At 41.6% G+C, this 18,819-nt stretch overlaps 1 protein-coding gene and 1 long non-coding RNA gene across 5 annotated transcripts in view; one reads left to right on the top strand and one right to left on the bottom strand.

The window, feature by feature from the left end:
- The window catches only part of TMEM245 (transmembrane protein 245), a 91,250-nt gene extending 76,325 nt beyond the window's left edge, over window positions 1-14,925 (bottom strand). For all 4 annotated transcript variants that reach the window (XR_006889090.1, XR_006889092.1, XM_046664633.1 and 1 more), the window contains exons 1-3: window positions 14,319-14,925; window positions 4,469-4,586; window positions 2,795-2,896 (exon numbers count right to left, since the gene is read on the bottom strand). Coding sequence is in view for 2 of the 4 variants with exons in the window: in XM_046664633.1 (XP_046520589.1) it covers window positions 2,795-2,896; window positions 4,469-4,586; window positions 14,319-14,918 (820 nt within the window). In the remaining 2 variants the exon portion in view is untranslated. The remainder of the gene's footprint in view (window positions 1-2,794; window positions 2,897-4,468; window positions 4,587-14,318) is intronic.
- Window positions 14,926-15,738: 813 nt separating this feature from the next.
- On the top strand, window positions 15,739-18,193 carry LOC124241079 (uncharacterized). Its single transcript, XR_006889095.1, has 2 exons — window positions 15,739-16,059; window positions 17,980-18,193. It is a non-coding gene; the product is annotated as an uncharacterized LOC124241079 (long non-coding RNA).
- The last annotated feature ends 626 nt before the right edge of the window (window positions 18,194-18,819 follow it).

Genomic DNA, 18,819 nt, shown 5'->3' on the forward strand with positions numbered 1-18,819 from the left:
CGGATTATCTAGACTAGAAGTCCATACAAGGATTCTAGATCAGGAATAATCTATTCTGAAGCAGGGTGGAATGAGAGCAAACAAACCAAGGAAAACCAGCATTTCCAAATCTGGTCTCAAAATTTGTTCTGTGTCCCTGAGTTCCTTCTTTCTAACAGTCAGGAAAACAAATACCAGCAATCTGGCTTGCATGCCAACACACCACTATCCTGGGTTTATGGATGATTATAATAACCAGACACGGTTGTCTTTTCTTGATTTCAAAACTTGGTCTTAGAATTCTTGTCCTCACAGCTCTCTAGGCTGCCATCACCAGCAGACTAGAATTTACGCCCGAGAGAAAACCCACCTGAATCCCCTGGTTTAGACCTACATTACTCGTATACTTGCAGTCGAAAGGAGAAAACGGTCCTGGGATGAGGGGTGAGGAATAAGCAAATGTCTGACTCATTACTATTAGGGGCAAAAAAGGAAATAAAGCTAACCAGAAGAAAAAGGAAACCACCAATTTCTATATTAATGGCCAAACAGGAAATTTACTTCTGCTGGTCAGATATATAACCACAGAGTCTGACAGATTGTGATCAGGAAGACAGGCTGAGCAAGGAAAACTTAGAAAGACAGCAAAATACAGAATAAAATCTTTCCTATTTTCCACTGTCTGAGAGATAAGTAATTAAGGCTTCTTCGTTGCAGGTAGTTATTTTAAAATTCTAAACAATATTTATGAATAAAAGATGTATTAAAGTTGTCAGACATTACTCATTTACTAAATCAAATAATAAACAAAGAGTAACTTCAGGGGCCAGCCTGGTGGCATAGTGGTTAAGTTTATGTGCTCTGCTTTGGCCCGGGGTTCACAGGTTCCGATCCCTGGCATGGACCCACACATTCCTCATCAAGCCATGCTGTGGCAGCGTCCCACATACAAAATAGAGGAAGATGGGCACAGACGTTAGCTCAGGGCTAACCCTCCTCAGCATAAAGAAGATTGGCAACGGACTTTAGCTCAGGGCCAGTATTCCTCACACACACATACACAAAATGCTGTTTTAAAAAAAGAACAACTTAATTTAAAGAAGAAAAAAACTTTTATACAGTAGCTGTACAAATACACCAGAGTGGCACAAATAGCCTTGTGATTAGCATAAAATGCAGATGTGAAAAATAATGTAGAAATATCTTCATCGACACAGAAAAAGAGTTATGACATAATTAAGTTTAAAACGTGGGTTACAAGAGAGAAGGTTCACTATGATCCAGTTTTCTTGTGTTTTAAAAAAAAGTCTGAAGGTATAAAAACCATTAGTTAACATTTTGGTACAATGTGTGGGCGGTGGGATTTTGAGTGATTTTTATTTTCTTCTTTTTGTTTCTCTGTATTTTCTAACTTAACTGTAACAAACTAATATCTGAGAAACTAAATTTTTTTCTTCTAAAAATCTGCTGCAATTAGCAATTTGCTGGTTTAGCTTACATATCACCATCAGAAAGGAGCAAGGAACAAATGTCGGTCACTGCAGAAACTGCATGCTGTTCAGATTTGCCTCGCAGCTGCTTCCGCATGGCTGGGTAAGTACAAGTCCAGTCTGATGACCTGAGAACCATTACTGTATCTGGCCACCAATCCCTCACAACTCATTAGAAACCTGTATCTTTAACAAACTGTTTCTGGCTAAAGGCCACTTGCAACCAACGTACCTCAAAAATAACCTTTCAAAGAACATGGTGTATTCAATATTGTACTAGACATTCTAACCAGAGCAATCAGGCAAGAAAAAGAAATAAAAGACATCCATATAAGAAAGGAAGAAGTAAAACTCTCTCTATTCGTAGACAACATGATCTTATATATACAAAATCCTAAAGAATCCACAAAAAATCTATTAAAGCCAATAAATAAATTCAGCAAAGCTGCAGGATACAAGATCAACAGGGGTCAATATTCAGGACCTTGGATTTGGCAATGGTTTGTGAGGACACCAAAAGCACAAGCGATAAAAAACTGGAAAATGCACAAATATGTGAAAATCAAAAAATAACACTTCTGATGAACCAATGCGTCAGAGAAGAAATCAAAAGGGAAATGAAACAGTATCTTGACCCATAGAAAATGGAAACACAACGTATTAAAATTTATGGGATGCCACAGCAGTTTACAAGAGCTCTAAGAGGGGAGTTTATAGCGACAAATGCCTACATTAAGAAAAAAGAAAGATCTCAAATAAATAACCTAACTTTACAGTTGGTTGCTTAATGGGTACGGGGTTTCCTTTCGAGGTGATAAAAATGTCTTGGAACTAGATGGAAGTAATGGTTGCACAACACTGTGAATGTATGAAATGTCACTTTAAAATGGTTAAACTTTATATTACAGTCAGGCATCACTTAACAATGGGGATATGTTCTCAGAAATTGGTCAGGCGAGTTTATTGTCATGCAAACATCATAGAGTGTATTTACAGAAACCTAGATGGCATGGCCTACTATACACCTAGGCTGTATGGTACTAATCTTATGGGAACGCCGTCAAATATGTAGTCTGTCATGGACCGAAACGTCATTATGTGGTGCATGACTGTATATGAATTATACCTCAATTAAAAAATGCAAAAAAAAAGGGGAGGTAGGATATGGTCTAATAACCTAAAATATTTTAAACAAATTTATTTTCTGTTCAGAAAAAAATGCACATTTTTAAACAGATTTAAAGCCATTTCATCATAGCATGTTCTTTTAAAGCTACTCTCCCAAATACTTAAGAATAATATTAATAGAATGCCCTGTTTCTTACCAGAAGACTCTTTTCCATTCTGTTTTTCATAGAGGGTGCCCACAGACATCAGGAAAACAATGACCAGGAATACTGGAATTCTCCATGAGCCAGCCAGGGATGCTGCAAATTATTAAGAGTTAACATTTTTAGTGAAATAAAAACTCAGCAGTTGTCTTTAAAAGACTCAGTTTAGTAGACTGGCAGAACAATTTGGCATATATGTTAATAACAAAATTGTTTTATGGGGAAAATTTTTTTTCAAAAAAAGGCCATCAGACAGACAAAACCTCAATTCAGGACTTCTCTCAGTAGGACCAGCCCTTCTCTCAGAGGTCCCTGGTCTAAACGGCTGGGCATGTGCCACCCTACCTTTAATGGGTTTGTATCGCCTGAGGAATCAAGTTCATTTTAAAGTGCATCCAGGGTTTAAGACCATCTGGAACTCAAACCCCTCCATTTAACCCCAGAACTACCTGCACTAGGCATAGATCCTAAAGTCGTAGCACTGACTTGATTTCCTGAAAATACCACTAGGTGTGAACTCTATCTGTTAAGAAGGGGTGAAATGGCCCAAAAGAGCACTACAAAATCTTCAATGTATCCTCCTTAGTGTATAGTGCAAACATGCTAACAAGGGGCCAAGGATCAGGTCCACCCACAGCCATTTGCATTTCCCTGAATTGGTCTAGGATCTCATGGACATACCTGCCTGCCTCCCCCCTCTGCCTTCCCCAAACTCAAAATGCGTCACATCAGACATCAGGGGACCTCGCTAATAAACTCCTCTAGCATTCCAAGTCAGCAGAGCTAGAGAGGGCTGCTTTGCTCAACAGCAGACTCTAAGCAGAGACATATTGTCAATCAACTTTGTTTATATTTTATTTTTAACAATAAGTAGCTCTAAAAACTAAATAGGCTCTATTCCTGTCTAGATGACTGAATTTTGTTTTTTAGTTAGAACTTAACGTTTCCATAGACTTGAGACTTAGAGATAAGAGTCCCCAAAAACACACACTACAGCATCCTAGCAGCCACTCAGCGGACAGTGAAGAGTCTTAAATAACAGGGAACTCAGTACTTAGAGCAGCTCTGATGCTGATCGTCCGTGTGCTGAACAGAGACTTCTCTCTCGGAAGCTACTTGTTGCTGACATCTCTCCCTCACGGTCACAGAGATCTGTCTAAACCTCTCTTTCACGGGACAGTCCTTCAAACACTTGAAACAGGCTTCCCTATTTGACATCCTCCCACCTCCACTTCCTCCCCACACCTGCGGTCCCAGCCCCTTCCTGTATCCAGAGTAAACTATCTCTGGTTCCTTTAACTGTTCCTCACACAGGAATCTGAGCACCTCTCAGCATCCTTGACTCCTTATCTCTATGCTCCTTAAGTACGACACGCAGAAATGGCCATGGTAGTCCACGTGTGCGCTACTTTTTAAGATATGTTTATCTTTAAAGGACCTTTTTGAAAATGAACGTTCAATATAATTAAAACATACACATTTTAAAGCATAACAGTTTCATTAAAGATTAATGAAAGATTAAACCAGAACATTTTCTAAAGATTATTTTAAGGAATTTATTTTAAAGAATTTTAAATGCAACATATCACACTATCAAAAATTCACTTTGATTCACACGGTCAGCCTCTGCTGACCTTAAGCTAGACTCTCTTAGAAAAAGAGACCCACCTAAATGAAAAAGCAATATAATCCAGACAGGAATTGAAACTGCTCTCAAGTAGCGTTCAGTGCTTGCATTCCACTTGAATGAAACAGCCAACACATAGCCAACTACCAACGTCCAGATCTTAAATAAATGAAATATAGACACAGTTGTAAAATACATACACATGAAAGTAAAAATACAATTATATAAAATTTGCAAGCATCTATTAGCATGAGAGCTATGGATACAACACAGATAAGATGAAAGCTGGTGGTGCTGGAAGGAGTGTGTATAGGTTTTCATCCTCCATTTAGATAAATCAAGTTTTGAAATAAACAGGTGGGGCTGCCCCAGTGGTGTAGTGGTTAAGTTCACGCTCTCTGCTTCGGAGGCCCAAAGTTTGCAGGTTTGGATCTCAGGCACAGACCTAGCACTGCTTGTCAAGCCACACTGTGGTAGCACCCCACATAAAACAGAGGAAGACTGGCACAGATGTTAGCTCAGAGACAATCTTCCTCAAGCAAAAAAGGAGGAAGATTGGCAATAGATGTTAGCTCAAGGCTAATCTTCCTCACAAAAAAAAAGAAGAAGAAAGAAACAGGCATTTGGAATTCCATGTAGTGATATTATTTAAATATTTTTAACAAAAATTACATAAATATAGTTTTAATTTACATTAAAGCTCAAAAACTATTGCATGCATAAAGACATTTAAGATATAATATTCCATTTTTAAGCCATGGACTTAACAGTTTAATCTTGTGGAATTCTTAAAGTCTTCTCTATAGATTAACGTTTAGAAAAGAAAAGGGACGCTTTCTGAAAAGAATCAGGTTAAAAGATTCCACTGGATCCTGGGAAATATGCTGGTAACTGTGAAAAGAAATTTTTAAAAGCTAGAAAGAAGGCAGCCAGCTGAAGTGTGACCCTGCTAAAATTATCAAGGTAACAGATGGTTAGAACCTCATCCAAAGTTACAGGCACAGTTGAAGAAGCGTGGCTGAAAAAAACAGTAATAAAGGGAGAAACAGCAGGACTTGAAACAGAAGAACCAGCCAGGGGCCCCTCCTCAGTTTTCCCTACACTAAAACTAAACGACTCCAGCACTTACGGAGCATCAGTGTGGCCTACACAGAAACTCTCTAATAATCTCATATTTTAATATTTTGACATTTACAAAAGATGGACAGAATACATAATCCAGAACAAATGTGAGCACCAAGAACTTATCAAAATAACCTGAACCTTGGGGGGAAAAAAGGCAAATTAAAACAAAGAAAAACCTTCAAGTATAACTCAGAGAATGAATAAAAAGGAACTGATAGGATTATTACAAAAGACAGAAAAAAATTACCTCCTACTTTATTTTGGTCATAACTATCAATAAAAATAGTCTTCAGGTCTTAAAAATGTTTACAGCTTTTTACCTGAGAATTCAGCCTTGGAACCTCACTAAATAATGACAGATTCTGAAAAAGGTTTAAAAATAAAAAAGTTCATCAGAGTGTAATTTGGAATAGCGAAAAGTCGATAATCTAAAAGTTCAAAAACTGTGAAGTGGTTAACTATGGATGATTCACTCAATAAAATGCTATGCAACCACTACAATAGGGTTTTTTCAAACAAAGACCACATAATTAAAAATATCCCCACGATATTATTAAAGAAAAAGCAAAATACAAAAAAATCATAAGACATGATTATATCTACTGCATGGTGGGGGGAAAAGGAAATGTACTAAGAAGTTAGTGGTTGTTCTTGGGTGGTAAGATGTCGTTTTTCCTTCTACTATTTTTCTATATTTTCCAAATTGCCTTTAATAGCATTAATTCTTTCATAATGAAAAGGATATTAAAATATTCTTCCTCAAGCAACTCTATTAGATGAAATATTAAAGAGAGCTTAAGCCCCAGATACGTGAGGACATGGGAAGTGAAACTAAAGCTGCTTCAAAAAAGTTTAAGCTTACAGGACCACACGAATTTAACCCCGGGAATTCAGAGAATTTGAGACATGACTGTAGAGTTCAGAACAAAATCGGAGTGTAGTAACAGTACACCTACATAACTCTCACTATAGGACAGGCCCATTCTAACACTTGATATACACAAACTCATTTAATCTTCATAACCCCAAGAAGTAAGTACTATTTACATCCCCAATTTACAGATGAAACTAACTGGGACTTCAGAGAAGTGACCTGCCCAAGGTCACCCAGCTAAAAAGTGACGGAGCAGAATTAGAACCCAGGAATCTGGTTGCAGAGTCTGCCTTCTTAACCATAAGGCGAAAGACAGGTGGTGCTAGAAAAACAAAGAGGAAAAGCTGCTCCAATATTCACAAGGGAAAATAAAAACAATCCATTTGGGAAACTACAAATTGTTGAAATAAAAATGGTCCTCAGCAAACAGATGGTCTTCAGGGACTACAGAGGTAATTAGTCCCGCCCTATTAAACATTAAGTCAGTAATTTAGAGAAAAGGCTAGAAGGCATATTAATCGAACTCGTAGATTACACAAAATTGGGAAGTCAATAAAAACTGAGATGATTATAATGATTCAAAAAGATATCCTGAAGTTAGAACAATGAGCTAATCCAACTAAGATTAAATTTACTAGAGAGAAATTCCAAGTTCTGCTTTTAAATTCAAAACTCAGCTGCAGAAGTACAGAATGGGAAGAGGACAGCTAAGCCACTCGTCAGCTCGGTATGAGTCAGGAGTATCACTGGTGTGAGTGTCGACTAATAAAAGCGCAACACTCATAGCAGGGAAAGTGTTTCAATGAATTTGCACTATCAAACACATCAGCAATAAAATTCAGACTGGGAAAGGAGATGGAAATCACAATACAGCAGATACAGATATGGCTGGAAAAAAAAAATTTAGCTTAGAAAAGAAAAGGCAATATCAAGATTTGAAGCTATCATCAAATAGCTGGGAAAATGTCATCCGGGAGAGGCATTAGACTTAATTTTCTGTGGTTCTGAGGGCAGAAGGAATAGGTGGGAATTAGCAAGCAAAACATTTCAGCTTAATACGAGGATAAGTTTTTCTAACAAACTTTAGTAGTCTAACAACAGAATAAGTGGTCATCACTAAAAGTGTCTGGGCAAAAAAGCTGACCTTTAAGTCAGGGACGACAAAGTAAGAGAGCCTGCCCTGAAGTAGAAGCTGAACTACAGAATCACAAAAGGTATACACTTTCAGATTTTAAGCCTATGATACTTTTAAACCAATCTCCAGGAAGTGCTTCTTATCTGTACTTATAAGGAATTAGTATCACTTGCAGGGAGAGAAAAAATAAGAGATTGCATACTTCAGATTTTTTAAGGAAAATTCATGGTCTAGAGAAGCATGTGTTTCCACCTAGTAAAACAGAAACTCATAGATAACCTCATTTCACTTTAAAATAACCGCTTATTAAATACATTCCCCAACTCCACTTCCAGGAATTTGGTTTACAGAAGCACTACATGCGTGCAGACAGATACAAAAATGTTCACTGTGGCAATTTCAAATATAAAAACGTTGATAACAACCTAAGTGTCATTTCATAGGGGATTGTTTAATAACGGTATCTCCAAAAATGGAATAACTATTCAGACTTCCAAAGCTGCGATGAATATCTATATTCAATGACACAGTATAAATTTATGCGTGTGCAAATTGATAACAATGAAAATATACTCACCAAAGTGTTAAAAAATATTCTGTCTAGATGGTTGAATTTCAGGGGGTAATTTGCTTCCGTACACTTTTCTTCAAATACTGAATTTTCCCCTAAGAGTACTATTGTTTTTATAAACAGTAAATGGTTTTAACTTAAAAAAAACACAAACCTCTTTTGGCTTATGGATTTTTTTCTCAGTAGTTTGAAGTGTTTCCTCAGAAGAGTCACAGAACATTAGTTCAAAAAGTATGGCCATTTAAAAACACTTTACGGTTTCTATTAAACCATTATGATTATACAATCACCAATGTTTATCAGATTATCCTAATCCAAATTCAGAGCTAAAATAATCTGGTAGGAACACTTTCTAAAAGGCATCTAGAAAAAAAAAGTTTTTATACTATAGAACTACTACATTAAAAGAAAGAGGTCTATCTGTAAGTGCTAACAAGGAAAGGTGTCCACAATAGAATGATAAACGGAAGAGCAAGGTGTGGAGTTTTATACACACATTAGCCCATTTTGTTTTAAAAAATAAAAACCCTATACTTCAAATGTTCACATACGCATAGAAATAAATTTAGAAGGCTATTCATCAGTTAACAATAGTGACAACTACACGGGGGGAACGGTGGCAGAGAAAAGAGACGACGATTAACTTCTACCACAGAAACTTCTAGGCTGCTTAAATGGTTTTTTATATAACAAGCATGTTTTACTCGAGTCAACTTTTTAAACTGCTAAATATTCTTTAAAATAACTTACTGAAAATAGGATTTGTACATTCAAATGTCATTAATTTCTAGTATGGATTCCCAAAAGCACGCCTTTAAGAGAGTTTTTTTTACTTCTGTCTCTCAGAAAGATACGTTTAGCCTCTGAGCAAACCTTCAAGTATGAATTTTTTCCAGGCATAAACCAGTGAGCCACAGTTTATACATGAGGTGGCATAGTTTCCCAAATTGATGCTCTTTCAAACAATGTGTCCTTTTCAAAATATACATTCAACACATTTTAAAGCATCAATGTGCGCCGGATATTATATAAGACTGCATAAAAGGGGCAACATTTATTTAACACTGCAAGTAAAGCAAACTAATAAACAATCACATTTTCCTTTCATTTGACTTATTAACCACATATACATTTCTGATGAAATAAAATCTTAAATGCCTAAAGCCTAAGTAGACTTTGCCTTTTAGACTAAGTCTTTGTTTTATTTATTGTCATTTGGGCATTAACTGGAAAAACAACTTGGCATTCTTCTGTTGCATATTTTTCCAAAACAGTTTCCTAAGTCTTTTAAAGTCAATAAAACGACAGACTTCTTCCCAAGTTCTGGAGCCACAGCCCCCATCAGCAATCCCTTCAGGTACTTCATTCTCCTTTAAAACAGCTTTATTCTGGGGCTGGCCCCGTGGCCAAGTGGTTAACTTCACGCGCTCTGCTGCAGGCGGCCCAGTGTTTCATTGGTTCAAATCCTGGGCGCGGACATGGCACTGCTCATCAAACCACGCTGAGGCAGCGTCCCACATGCCACAACTAGAAGGATCCACAACGAAGAATATACAACTATGTACCGGGGGGCTTTGGGGGAGAAAAAGGAAAAAAATTAAATCTTTAAAAAAAAAAAACAGCTTTATTCTAATTTGGAAACTGTTCTCTTTGTGGTGTGTCAACTTAGAGTCAAGAACCTCTTACAATCAAAGTCTTTAACTGAGAAAGAACCTAAGCATTGGAAACTTTCCTCCATACTGTTGCAAGGCAAGCAAAAACACACCTAGAAAAGGTTCAGAAGTGGAGTGCAGTAGGCCTGGCTGGCTAATGTACACTTCCTAAGAGCCTCTTGGACAGTAGTACCGAACTCTCGGGATCTGTAAAACTGAACAGCAAGGAACCCTAGAAACCATCCAAGCCAACCCCACGCTTCACACAATTGGGGCTGAGCAGCCCAGAGAAGGACCTTGGTCTGTCCAAGGTCACAAAGCAAGTTATTGACAGAGCTCAGTTTAGAATTTACAGACTTCTCATCTTTCAGCTCCTATTCTTTCCACCTCACGCTTCCTTATAAAGTAAAATGGAAACAACGGGATCAGAGACCATGGAGAAAACAATCCATTACTATTGCAAAAACTGTAAATGGTCTTCAAGTTTCCTGACAAGTGTGAACTATCAGAGACCAAAACACTCCCAGCAAAGAAAATGAGCTTCTCAGATTTGACAACTCTACACCATGGGAAGAGGCCAAGGACCCTAAGGACTCAATCACATGTGAGCTTGGGGCAACAGGTGATTTTTTTTTAGGTGTTTAGAAATCACTTACTAAGTCTGTACAATATTCTAACACAGTTCAAACTGTTTAAAAAGAATGACTCATACCATGAATGATTAGTCTTTCACTTGTAAGCAGGATGGAGTGTTAGGAGATTAGATGCAAGGAAAAGAGCTAGGAGACTGAAGTCACCCAAAAGCGGAGTGAAGAGGAACTGAAATGGAAGGATAAACTGGTAAAAGAAAACACAAGTCCTGAAGTCACTACAAAGGAAAACTGGGCAGGTCTTGGAAACAACTCAACAGATACAAGGAGAAAAGAGAAGAAAAGAAAGATGACTAAAGTTTTTAGATGACTAGAATCCAGGGGGTTTGGGGGGAACTTGTGCGGTCAGTCCAATCCTGATATTCTTCTATTTTTTTCCTAATAACTAAAATCAATTTATTCTTAAAAAAAATTAAACTAGAAAATTTAAATACAACATTTTGGGGGAAAACTTTTTTAAATCCTTATTGAAGAAGTTTTGATGACAAAGGGACTTCAAGTGCTGACAGGTCTGCTGAATGCTACTTACTAATAGAACAAACAGATCAATCTCTAAATCAGTCTTCTCACCTATGAAACTCCTCCCTCCTACTTCACAGGACCGTTGTGAGAATGAAATAACACACATGACAGCATCTAATCCAGTGTCCGGCACACAGTAGATGCTCAAATGTTGGATCTTAAATGCATGAATTGTCAGCTCTCCAAAACAAAGACCTGCTTCCATGTAACTTTTCTCTCTGCGTCTCCCACCTATAGCTCTCTTCAGCAGTAGGCCCAAATTTACAAGTTGTCTAGAAAGCATAAAGACTTTTTTTTTTTTTATAACAGGCAGCCCTGCCTGGGCTCACAAAACCAAACCAGCTGTGAACTACAAGATAGAAAGTCGGAGAGTGGGCCCCCTGCCCGGTCACATGACCTGATTTCACTTCATGTCAGGCCTTGATCAGCACTTCTGGCTGGGAGCTGAGGACGCCCTGTCTCTGCTTCCCAGGCGCACCTCACCCCCATCTCAACCCCACCCCTAAATGCCGCTTCAAGAAAACACAACTGTAGGCCGCGTTTCTCTCAAACTCACATCAACCACGACGCTCCACTTTCAATTCAGCCCCTTTAACACTCCCTACTCATTTTCTAATTAACTCATACTGTCTCTTTTAGAATGGCTTTTTCACCCCTTCCTCTTCTCCCTTGCCCCCACCACTTTACCCAAACAGCCGAGTTTCAAGCCTTTGTAAAATCATTGATTGGCTTGACCTTCCTCTCCCCTTCCAGCTTATTCAACCTTGGCCCTTACTTCTTTTCCGCTCATCCACAACCCATACAAGGGTATTTAAGTAAGAGACAAGATGAGGGTTTATTTTCAGTAAGAAGATATTCAAAGCTATACACACTGAGCTGCGGGCCTTTCTTCACAAGTATTCAATTCCTCATCTCTTTCTACTATTTAAGAGAGACAGGCAGAAATGCCTCATTTTCCACTAATCATGCCAATTTACCCATGTATTCAACTTCTTACTCTAGCATGAAAATACACTATTTAGATATGTTAGGCCTTTCTTTTCTAATTTCCTACAGTTTAGTGGATATGCTGCTTGGTCCTGCCTACAGTAATTTACAGTAGATTGCAGTATCAACAGTCAAAAATGTTAGCAGAATCTATAAATGTGTCTGACTTCAACAAGACTGAATTTCTTGAGGATAGGAATCAAGTCATAATAGTTTTCATATTTCTTAACAGCATACAGTATTCTGTCTTCTATATAAGAGACATTCAACCAACTTAAGAAACAAGGTAAGGGAGAAATAACGCTGAACGGGGACTCCATAAATGTGAATGCGGATTTGCTGACAATCTGAGTGAGTTTGGGAAAATCACATTCTCTGGCCCTGAGAAACCACAGTGCCAATGGGTCCGGCCCCGTGGTCAAGTGGTTAAGTTCACGCACTCCACTTCGACAGCCCAGGGTTTCACCAGTTCGCATCCTGGGCGCAGACATGGCACTGCTCCATCAGGCCATGCTGAGGCGGCGTCCCACATGCCACAACTGGAAGGACCCACAACTAAAAAAAATACACAACTATGTACCAGGGGGCTTTGCGGAGAAAAAGGAAAAATAAAATCTTTAAAAAAAAAAGAGTGGCAAGCAGCAGGCAGTGGAGTAAACTAATTCTAGGATCACTTTCCCCTGACAATCTAGCAAGCCCATGAGTGAGAGAAGGTGATCCCACATCCCTCCCTCCCACTACAGTTGAAAGAGCCCAGGCCTCTTGGAGGCCAAGACTTCTACCTGATCACTGAACAGTTGTACACACAGGCAGCATCCCAAAATTACAGATGAGGCACTCCCCAATACCTTGCAATACTTTGCTGGCCCATCACTGGTGGGTAATTAACACTTATCTGTGTCTGTCACCTCCATGACAATATGCTCACGTATGACTATACGCACCTTGAAGACAGCCTGCACCTTACTCCTTTTAAATACCTCACAAAGCCCAGTACCTAACAATATAATCAAGTTTTTTTTTTTTTTGAGGAAGATTAGCCCTGAGCTAACATCTGCTGCCAATCCTCCTCTTTTTGCTGAGGAAGACTGGCCCTGAGCAAACATCTGTGCCCATCCTCCTCTACTATATTGTGAGACACCTGCCACAACATGGCTTGATGAGTGGCGTGTAGGTCCGCATGGGGAATCCAAGCCAGTGAACCCTGGGCCACCGAAGCAGAACGTGCAAACTTAACCAGCTGTGCAACCAGGCTGGCCCTCAATATCATCAACTTTTAACCTGAACTGAGAGGTGGTAATGATAGAGCAAGCAAAAACAGGAGTTCTGTGACCAATGATCACTCTACCGATAACCTTGGGGCAAGTCAAAACCCTGCCTGACAGATAAGGGGAATTACTTTGCAACCTGATGTCAAGGTGCATTGAACTCTGACAAAAGTGAACGGAGTTATTTTTAAATGGTAGTTGTTGGTGGTGAATTAGCATTCTTGTGCACTAAATATCCACCTGTTTTTAACAGTTCCCAGTTAAATATTTGTATAATTAACTGGTCTACAATCTGCTCTGAGTTAGGAAACGTGTCAGTAGATTATCTTTGAAATCCCTTCCAATTCTAAAGCTCCCTGATTTTCTATGAATAAGCTCAGAGTGATCCAAGAATCAGAAACCCTCCTCTCCTTCACCCAGTCTGCTCAAGTAACCCTGGCGGGAGGAGATGTACTGTCCAACTTAAGTAGTTCCCAAAAAGGAAAGCACGGCGAGGAACAGGCGCAGGTGGCTCAGCTCCCAGTGCCTCGTACAAAGCATCCTGAAATCACCTGAGACGCGGCCCCGGACTACTAAGAAAGCTTTGTTTTAGAACTTGAGAAACGTGAGTCAACCCGTCCCCTTTGTCCCTAACTAGCTCTAGCCTCGTAAGAAGTCACCTCTCCTATCTGTGGGACGGCAAGTTGGACTAGAATCTCTAAAGTCCCTTCCAGCTCTGACATACAAAAAAGTCCCAGGTGAGCAGAAGGGAAGATGGCCGGGGCACCCCCACTTTCTGCCCAGGGGTAAGTTCAAGTCCACCTGCTGATGCTGAACAGCGATTCCCAACAGGGGACACGTCCCCTAAGAGGGTCTAATAGGATGGGGGCGGGGGACAGGGAGGCTGTTTCAAACCACATCCTCCTTCTCTTTGCAAGGAAGTGCGCCAAGTTCCTCCAGTGCATGAGGAGGAAGGCAGAGACTGACAATCACTGCCGCCCAAGTGTGGACCTTTGATCGCCCGTGCCCAGGGAGGACCAGCAGCAGGACCGCACCCCGGCGAACTAGGGGTGTGGCGACGGGTGCTGTGCGCCCGCCGGGACCACGGAGGGGCTCGGGTGCACTCACCCACAGGCTGCTGAAGTAGTCCAGCCCGCGGCAGATGAGCGCGCCGGCGTAGGCCAGCAGCACCTGCACGCCCAGGTAGCTGCCCAGGCTGTAGAGGCCGTAGAGCAGCGGGCCGCCGGCGCCGAGCAGCAGCAGCAAGCGGCGGCGGCGCAGCGCCTGCTCGCCCAGGGCCTCGACGCCGTAGTCGGCGAAGCAGAGCGGCAGCAGCAGCGCGGCCAGCACGATGGGCGTGTGCGCGCGGTGCAGGCGCTGCAGCCAGTGGCGGCCCAGGCGCGTGAGCGAGCTCTTGAAGGGGTGCAGGAAGGTGCCGCACAGCACGGCCCAGAGCAGCGGCCGCAGGAAGGCCTCCAGGATGAAGTAGACGAGCACGGCGGCGCCGCAGCACAGGCACACGAACAGCACGGCCCCGGTGTTGTAGAAGGCCTGCTTGATGGGCTTGTCGAAGCGCAGCGCCAGCGCCGCCGTCCGCGGGGTCTCCCCGCAGCCGCCGCCGCCGCTGCCCGGCCCGACCGCGCTTGGGACCTGCGGCGCCGAGTCCGGGGAGCCCCGCGGACTCGGCGCTTGGTCAGAGCCGCCGCCGCTGCCGTCGTTGTCGGCCATAGCACTTCTGCCGCTGCCGCCCCCGAGAGGCGGTACTGGGAAGCTGGGCGAGGGCCGCGGGCGAGAGGCAGGGCGCGCGGCGCGTGGCATTGTGGGAGTTGTAGTTCCTAGTTGGCCACCGACCGCTTACTGGACCTTTGAGGAACTACAACTCCCAGAAAGTATAGGGCGAGTTCCGTCGCCCCCCGGGCTCATTGGTCCCTGCAGGATCCAGGTAACAGGTTTTTGGGCTCGACAGTTTACCACCGGGAAAGGAAAAAAAAAAAGCTCCCTTCACCCCATTGGTTAATATAAACTTTTCGGGAGGCGGAATCTCGAAAGAGGCACTGCAGTCACAGATTGAAAACCCAGGCTGCACAGTAGAATCCCATGGGGGAGTACTTAGCAAAAGACGTATCCCCAGATTCTATTTTATTGATTTATTTATTTAATAAACACTTAAAGTGTTTGCTCTTGTGTAGTTGGCAGGATTTTAAATCGCGATTACCATATGGCAGACCCTGTTCTAAGTGCTTCATTCCCATTAACTCATTTAATCCTTAGAACAGCCCTACAAAGAAGGCGGTGTTATTATCCCCACTTTACGAAGAGGAAAACTGAGGCACAGAGAAGTACCTTGTCAAGGTCGCACAGCCAGTAAGTGGCAGAGGCAGGATTCAAACTCAGAGTCTAGCTCCTAAATCTATTCTCTCACCTACCATGCTAATTGGTCTAACAGGTGATCCTTTAGCCTGTTTTTTAAAGCTCCTCAGAGGCGTGTAATGTGCAACAACTGTTGACAACCATTGGTGCAGGTGTCAGTGTGGGAGCAATCTAAACTCCTGAAAGAGCTCTAGATCAGAGTCTCAAACTGCCATTAGTTCTTTCTGAGACCTGGAGTCAGGTCAATTAAGCCCCCAACCCAAATTTTCCGTCTGTCACATGGGAATGATAATAATAGAAGCTCTTGTCTCAGCGTTGTGTGAAAAAGAGGAAGCTCTGGAGCAGTGCAAGGTGCTTCTGTTCTCCTGCTGGAAAGATCCTGGGATCCGAGCCTACTACTCATAACATATCTCAAACAGATTTTTATTTTTTAAAAAAGAAGAAAGAAAGAAGGAAAGACAAGAGGGAAAGAAAGCAAGCTTTTATTGAATATCAATATGTGAGTGCTTTGAAATCCTGCAGGTGATCCCTTTTCTGTTTGCAATAAGCTTTCCTACTAATTTCAATATAATTTTTGTTTCTCTTCTAAAGTAGACGTGACAGGTATCCTTATCTACAGTTTTCAGATGAAGAAACTCCTGCTTACTAAGACTTAGAGGCAAGGGGATTCAGTGGATAAAGAAAAAGTAATTCCTTTCCACCTTGTTTTTAGGTTTCAGGTCATGGTCCTTGTTTTTCAAGTGGTCTTTGGACTTGGACTCTGTAAATATTTTGCTTCCCTTGTACTGCCATTTGCTTTGCTTCTTAACTACTTTGTCTACGGCTGCTGAGATTATGATTACAAACTATGGTCACATCTGCTTTCAGTGTCCATTTTACAGTGACTCAGGCTCCCACTTATATAACAACAATGCCTCAGTCTCTCTCCCAAAAAGTCCTCAGCAGCTTCTAGGGAGTTCCAAAGGGGTTGCCTCACACACACCCGGAGACATGAGTCAGCCACCAACCACCTCTGTCCACCCTGCTGCCCACACAGCTCACTGAGTCCAGCACCTGTGTCATTATTCCCAGATCCTGGATGCTCCCAAACTTGTAATCCTCTGGGTGCAAAAGCAGAGCTGGGTTCCACTCAGAGATAGGGTGGAAGTCCTTCTTCCTGACTTGCTGACTCTGTGCCCTTTTGTCACTCAAGCCCTAGACCAGGTCACTTGTGCCCAATGTATGATAACTCCTCTCATGAAGATTTCCTTCATGTCTGGCCTTCAGGCCTCAAAGTACAGGGGCTCAAAACCCATCCAAGGGTCAGTGAGGGGACAAAGATCAAACCATCCCCTCTGTCCTCCTCCAACCAAAGACTCGGCTCTCTTCCTCTAGTTACAAGAGGAAAGCTCCATGTTACATAACGAAATCATCTATCAATGGATACAAACAAAAACTGACATATGTATGCCCTGGACATGAGCAAGCAGAGGTAATGTGCCTAAATTGTGCTGGGGCCCCAGCTCAGCAAATCGAAAATGCCCTGTCATGGTGCTCTGCTTCTAAGTGTCAATGAAAGGCAAAATTGCTGAACATTTCAAAACTGTTCTCATGGCCAAAGCAATAGAACTGACAGGTCTCTGACAGAATTTCTCGTCAAAAATGGAACTCTAACAGAAATGAAGGCTGAAGTACTAGAAACTAACTAGACTGACATTTATATAGCCTAACGCAAGGCTAGGTTCCCGCAGGATTTTGCTCATCCCTCTAGGACTGCACTCACCACACTACGATCATTTACATGGGTTTGCTTCATTTCTGTGTCCCCAGCACCTGACACAGCATAGGATCTTCATAGTACAGAGTGGAAGCTCAGTGTTTGCTGAGCAAGTGAATGAATGGTATGATTTCAAAAAAGCCTATTTGTGCTTCCTGTGAAAAATAGTATTGAAACACTGGGGATGTTTCTGCCAGGTATTCTTATGGTTGAGAGCAGAGAAAAATTAAAATATTGAGATGTAGGACCTACAAACTAAATTTGAGAAGGGCACACACATTCCACTTAAATCTCTAGCTCACAGGGCATGTGCTTTTAGGCATCTCCTCCAAAATGCTAGGGTACTTGGGTTTTCTTTCCTTTTTAAAAAAAATTATTTTATTGAGGTCGTATTGACTTATAACATTGTGTAAATTTCGGGGGTACACTATTATATATCAGTTTCTGTATAGACTGCATTGTGTTCACCACCGATAGCCTAGTTTTTATCCGTCACGATACATACTTGCCCCTTTACCCCTTTTGCCCTCCTCTGACCCCTTCCCCTCTAGTAACCACTAATCTGTTCTCCTTATCCAGTGTTTGCTTGTCTTACACATATAAGTGAAATCATACGGTGTTTGTCTTTGTCTGACGTATTTCGTTTCGCATAATACCCTCAAGGTCCATCCACGTTGTCGCAAACACTTGGATTTTCTTTCTTGGCCCTACACAGCAACTCACTGCGACGACGTCATGGAAGAACAGCCTCCTTGGGCATCCAGGATACAGTGGAGATGAAATGGACTCAGAGGAGTGGATCAAGCTGACTCTGGGACCACACTGCCTTTGGCCTTCCTATTGTATGAATCAATAAATTTCCTAATCATTTAAGCCAGTTTTAGTTGGGTTTTACATTTCTTGCAACAGAATTTACATTTTACATTTCTGCAAAGCTCTCTGCCTGATATGGTGATAATACCTACATCATCGTTTGCTGTGAGGATAAGATGAGAGAGTGTCTAAAGCAGCAGCCCAATGCCTAGGACATGGCGAGAACCCAACAGTGGCTCTCAAGGGTGGCTCTCCATTTTGTCCTAGAGATGCCAAGAGGCACCTCTTGAACAATTAATGTCCACAGACTCCCAAGGTATCAAGATAACAGCCCTAGAGATAAAACAAACGTAGACAGCAAGAGGATTCTCCAGGACATTGTGTCTATCCCAGAGTCCTCCAAGTGTCTCAGCAAACATTTACTGACTTGTACTGAACGCCTGCTTTCTACAGAGTCCAGTACTTACGATCACGTACAAAGTGGTATGTACAGTGCAGGAGGAGAGACCACGTGGAAATGTAATCAAACAGACATGCAGTCAGATTCCAAATACGAGTTACCACTTTCCTTTGCTCAGTCCAGGACAGACATGCCAATCAACCACCGAACTCTTTCTCACTGAGCCTAGACCCAGCCTCAAAATCCTTCACAGCTGAACATTCTAGAGAACCACTACCAACTGAACAAAG

The sequence above is a fragment of the Equus quagga genome, chromosome 1, assembly GCF_021613505.1.
Source record: "Equus quagga isolate Etosha38 chromosome 1, UCLA_HA_Equagga_1.0, whole genome shotgun sequence".
Taxonomy (NCBI): domain Eukaryota; kingdom Metazoa; phylum Chordata; class Mammalia; order Perissodactyla; family Equidae; genus Equus; species Equus quagga.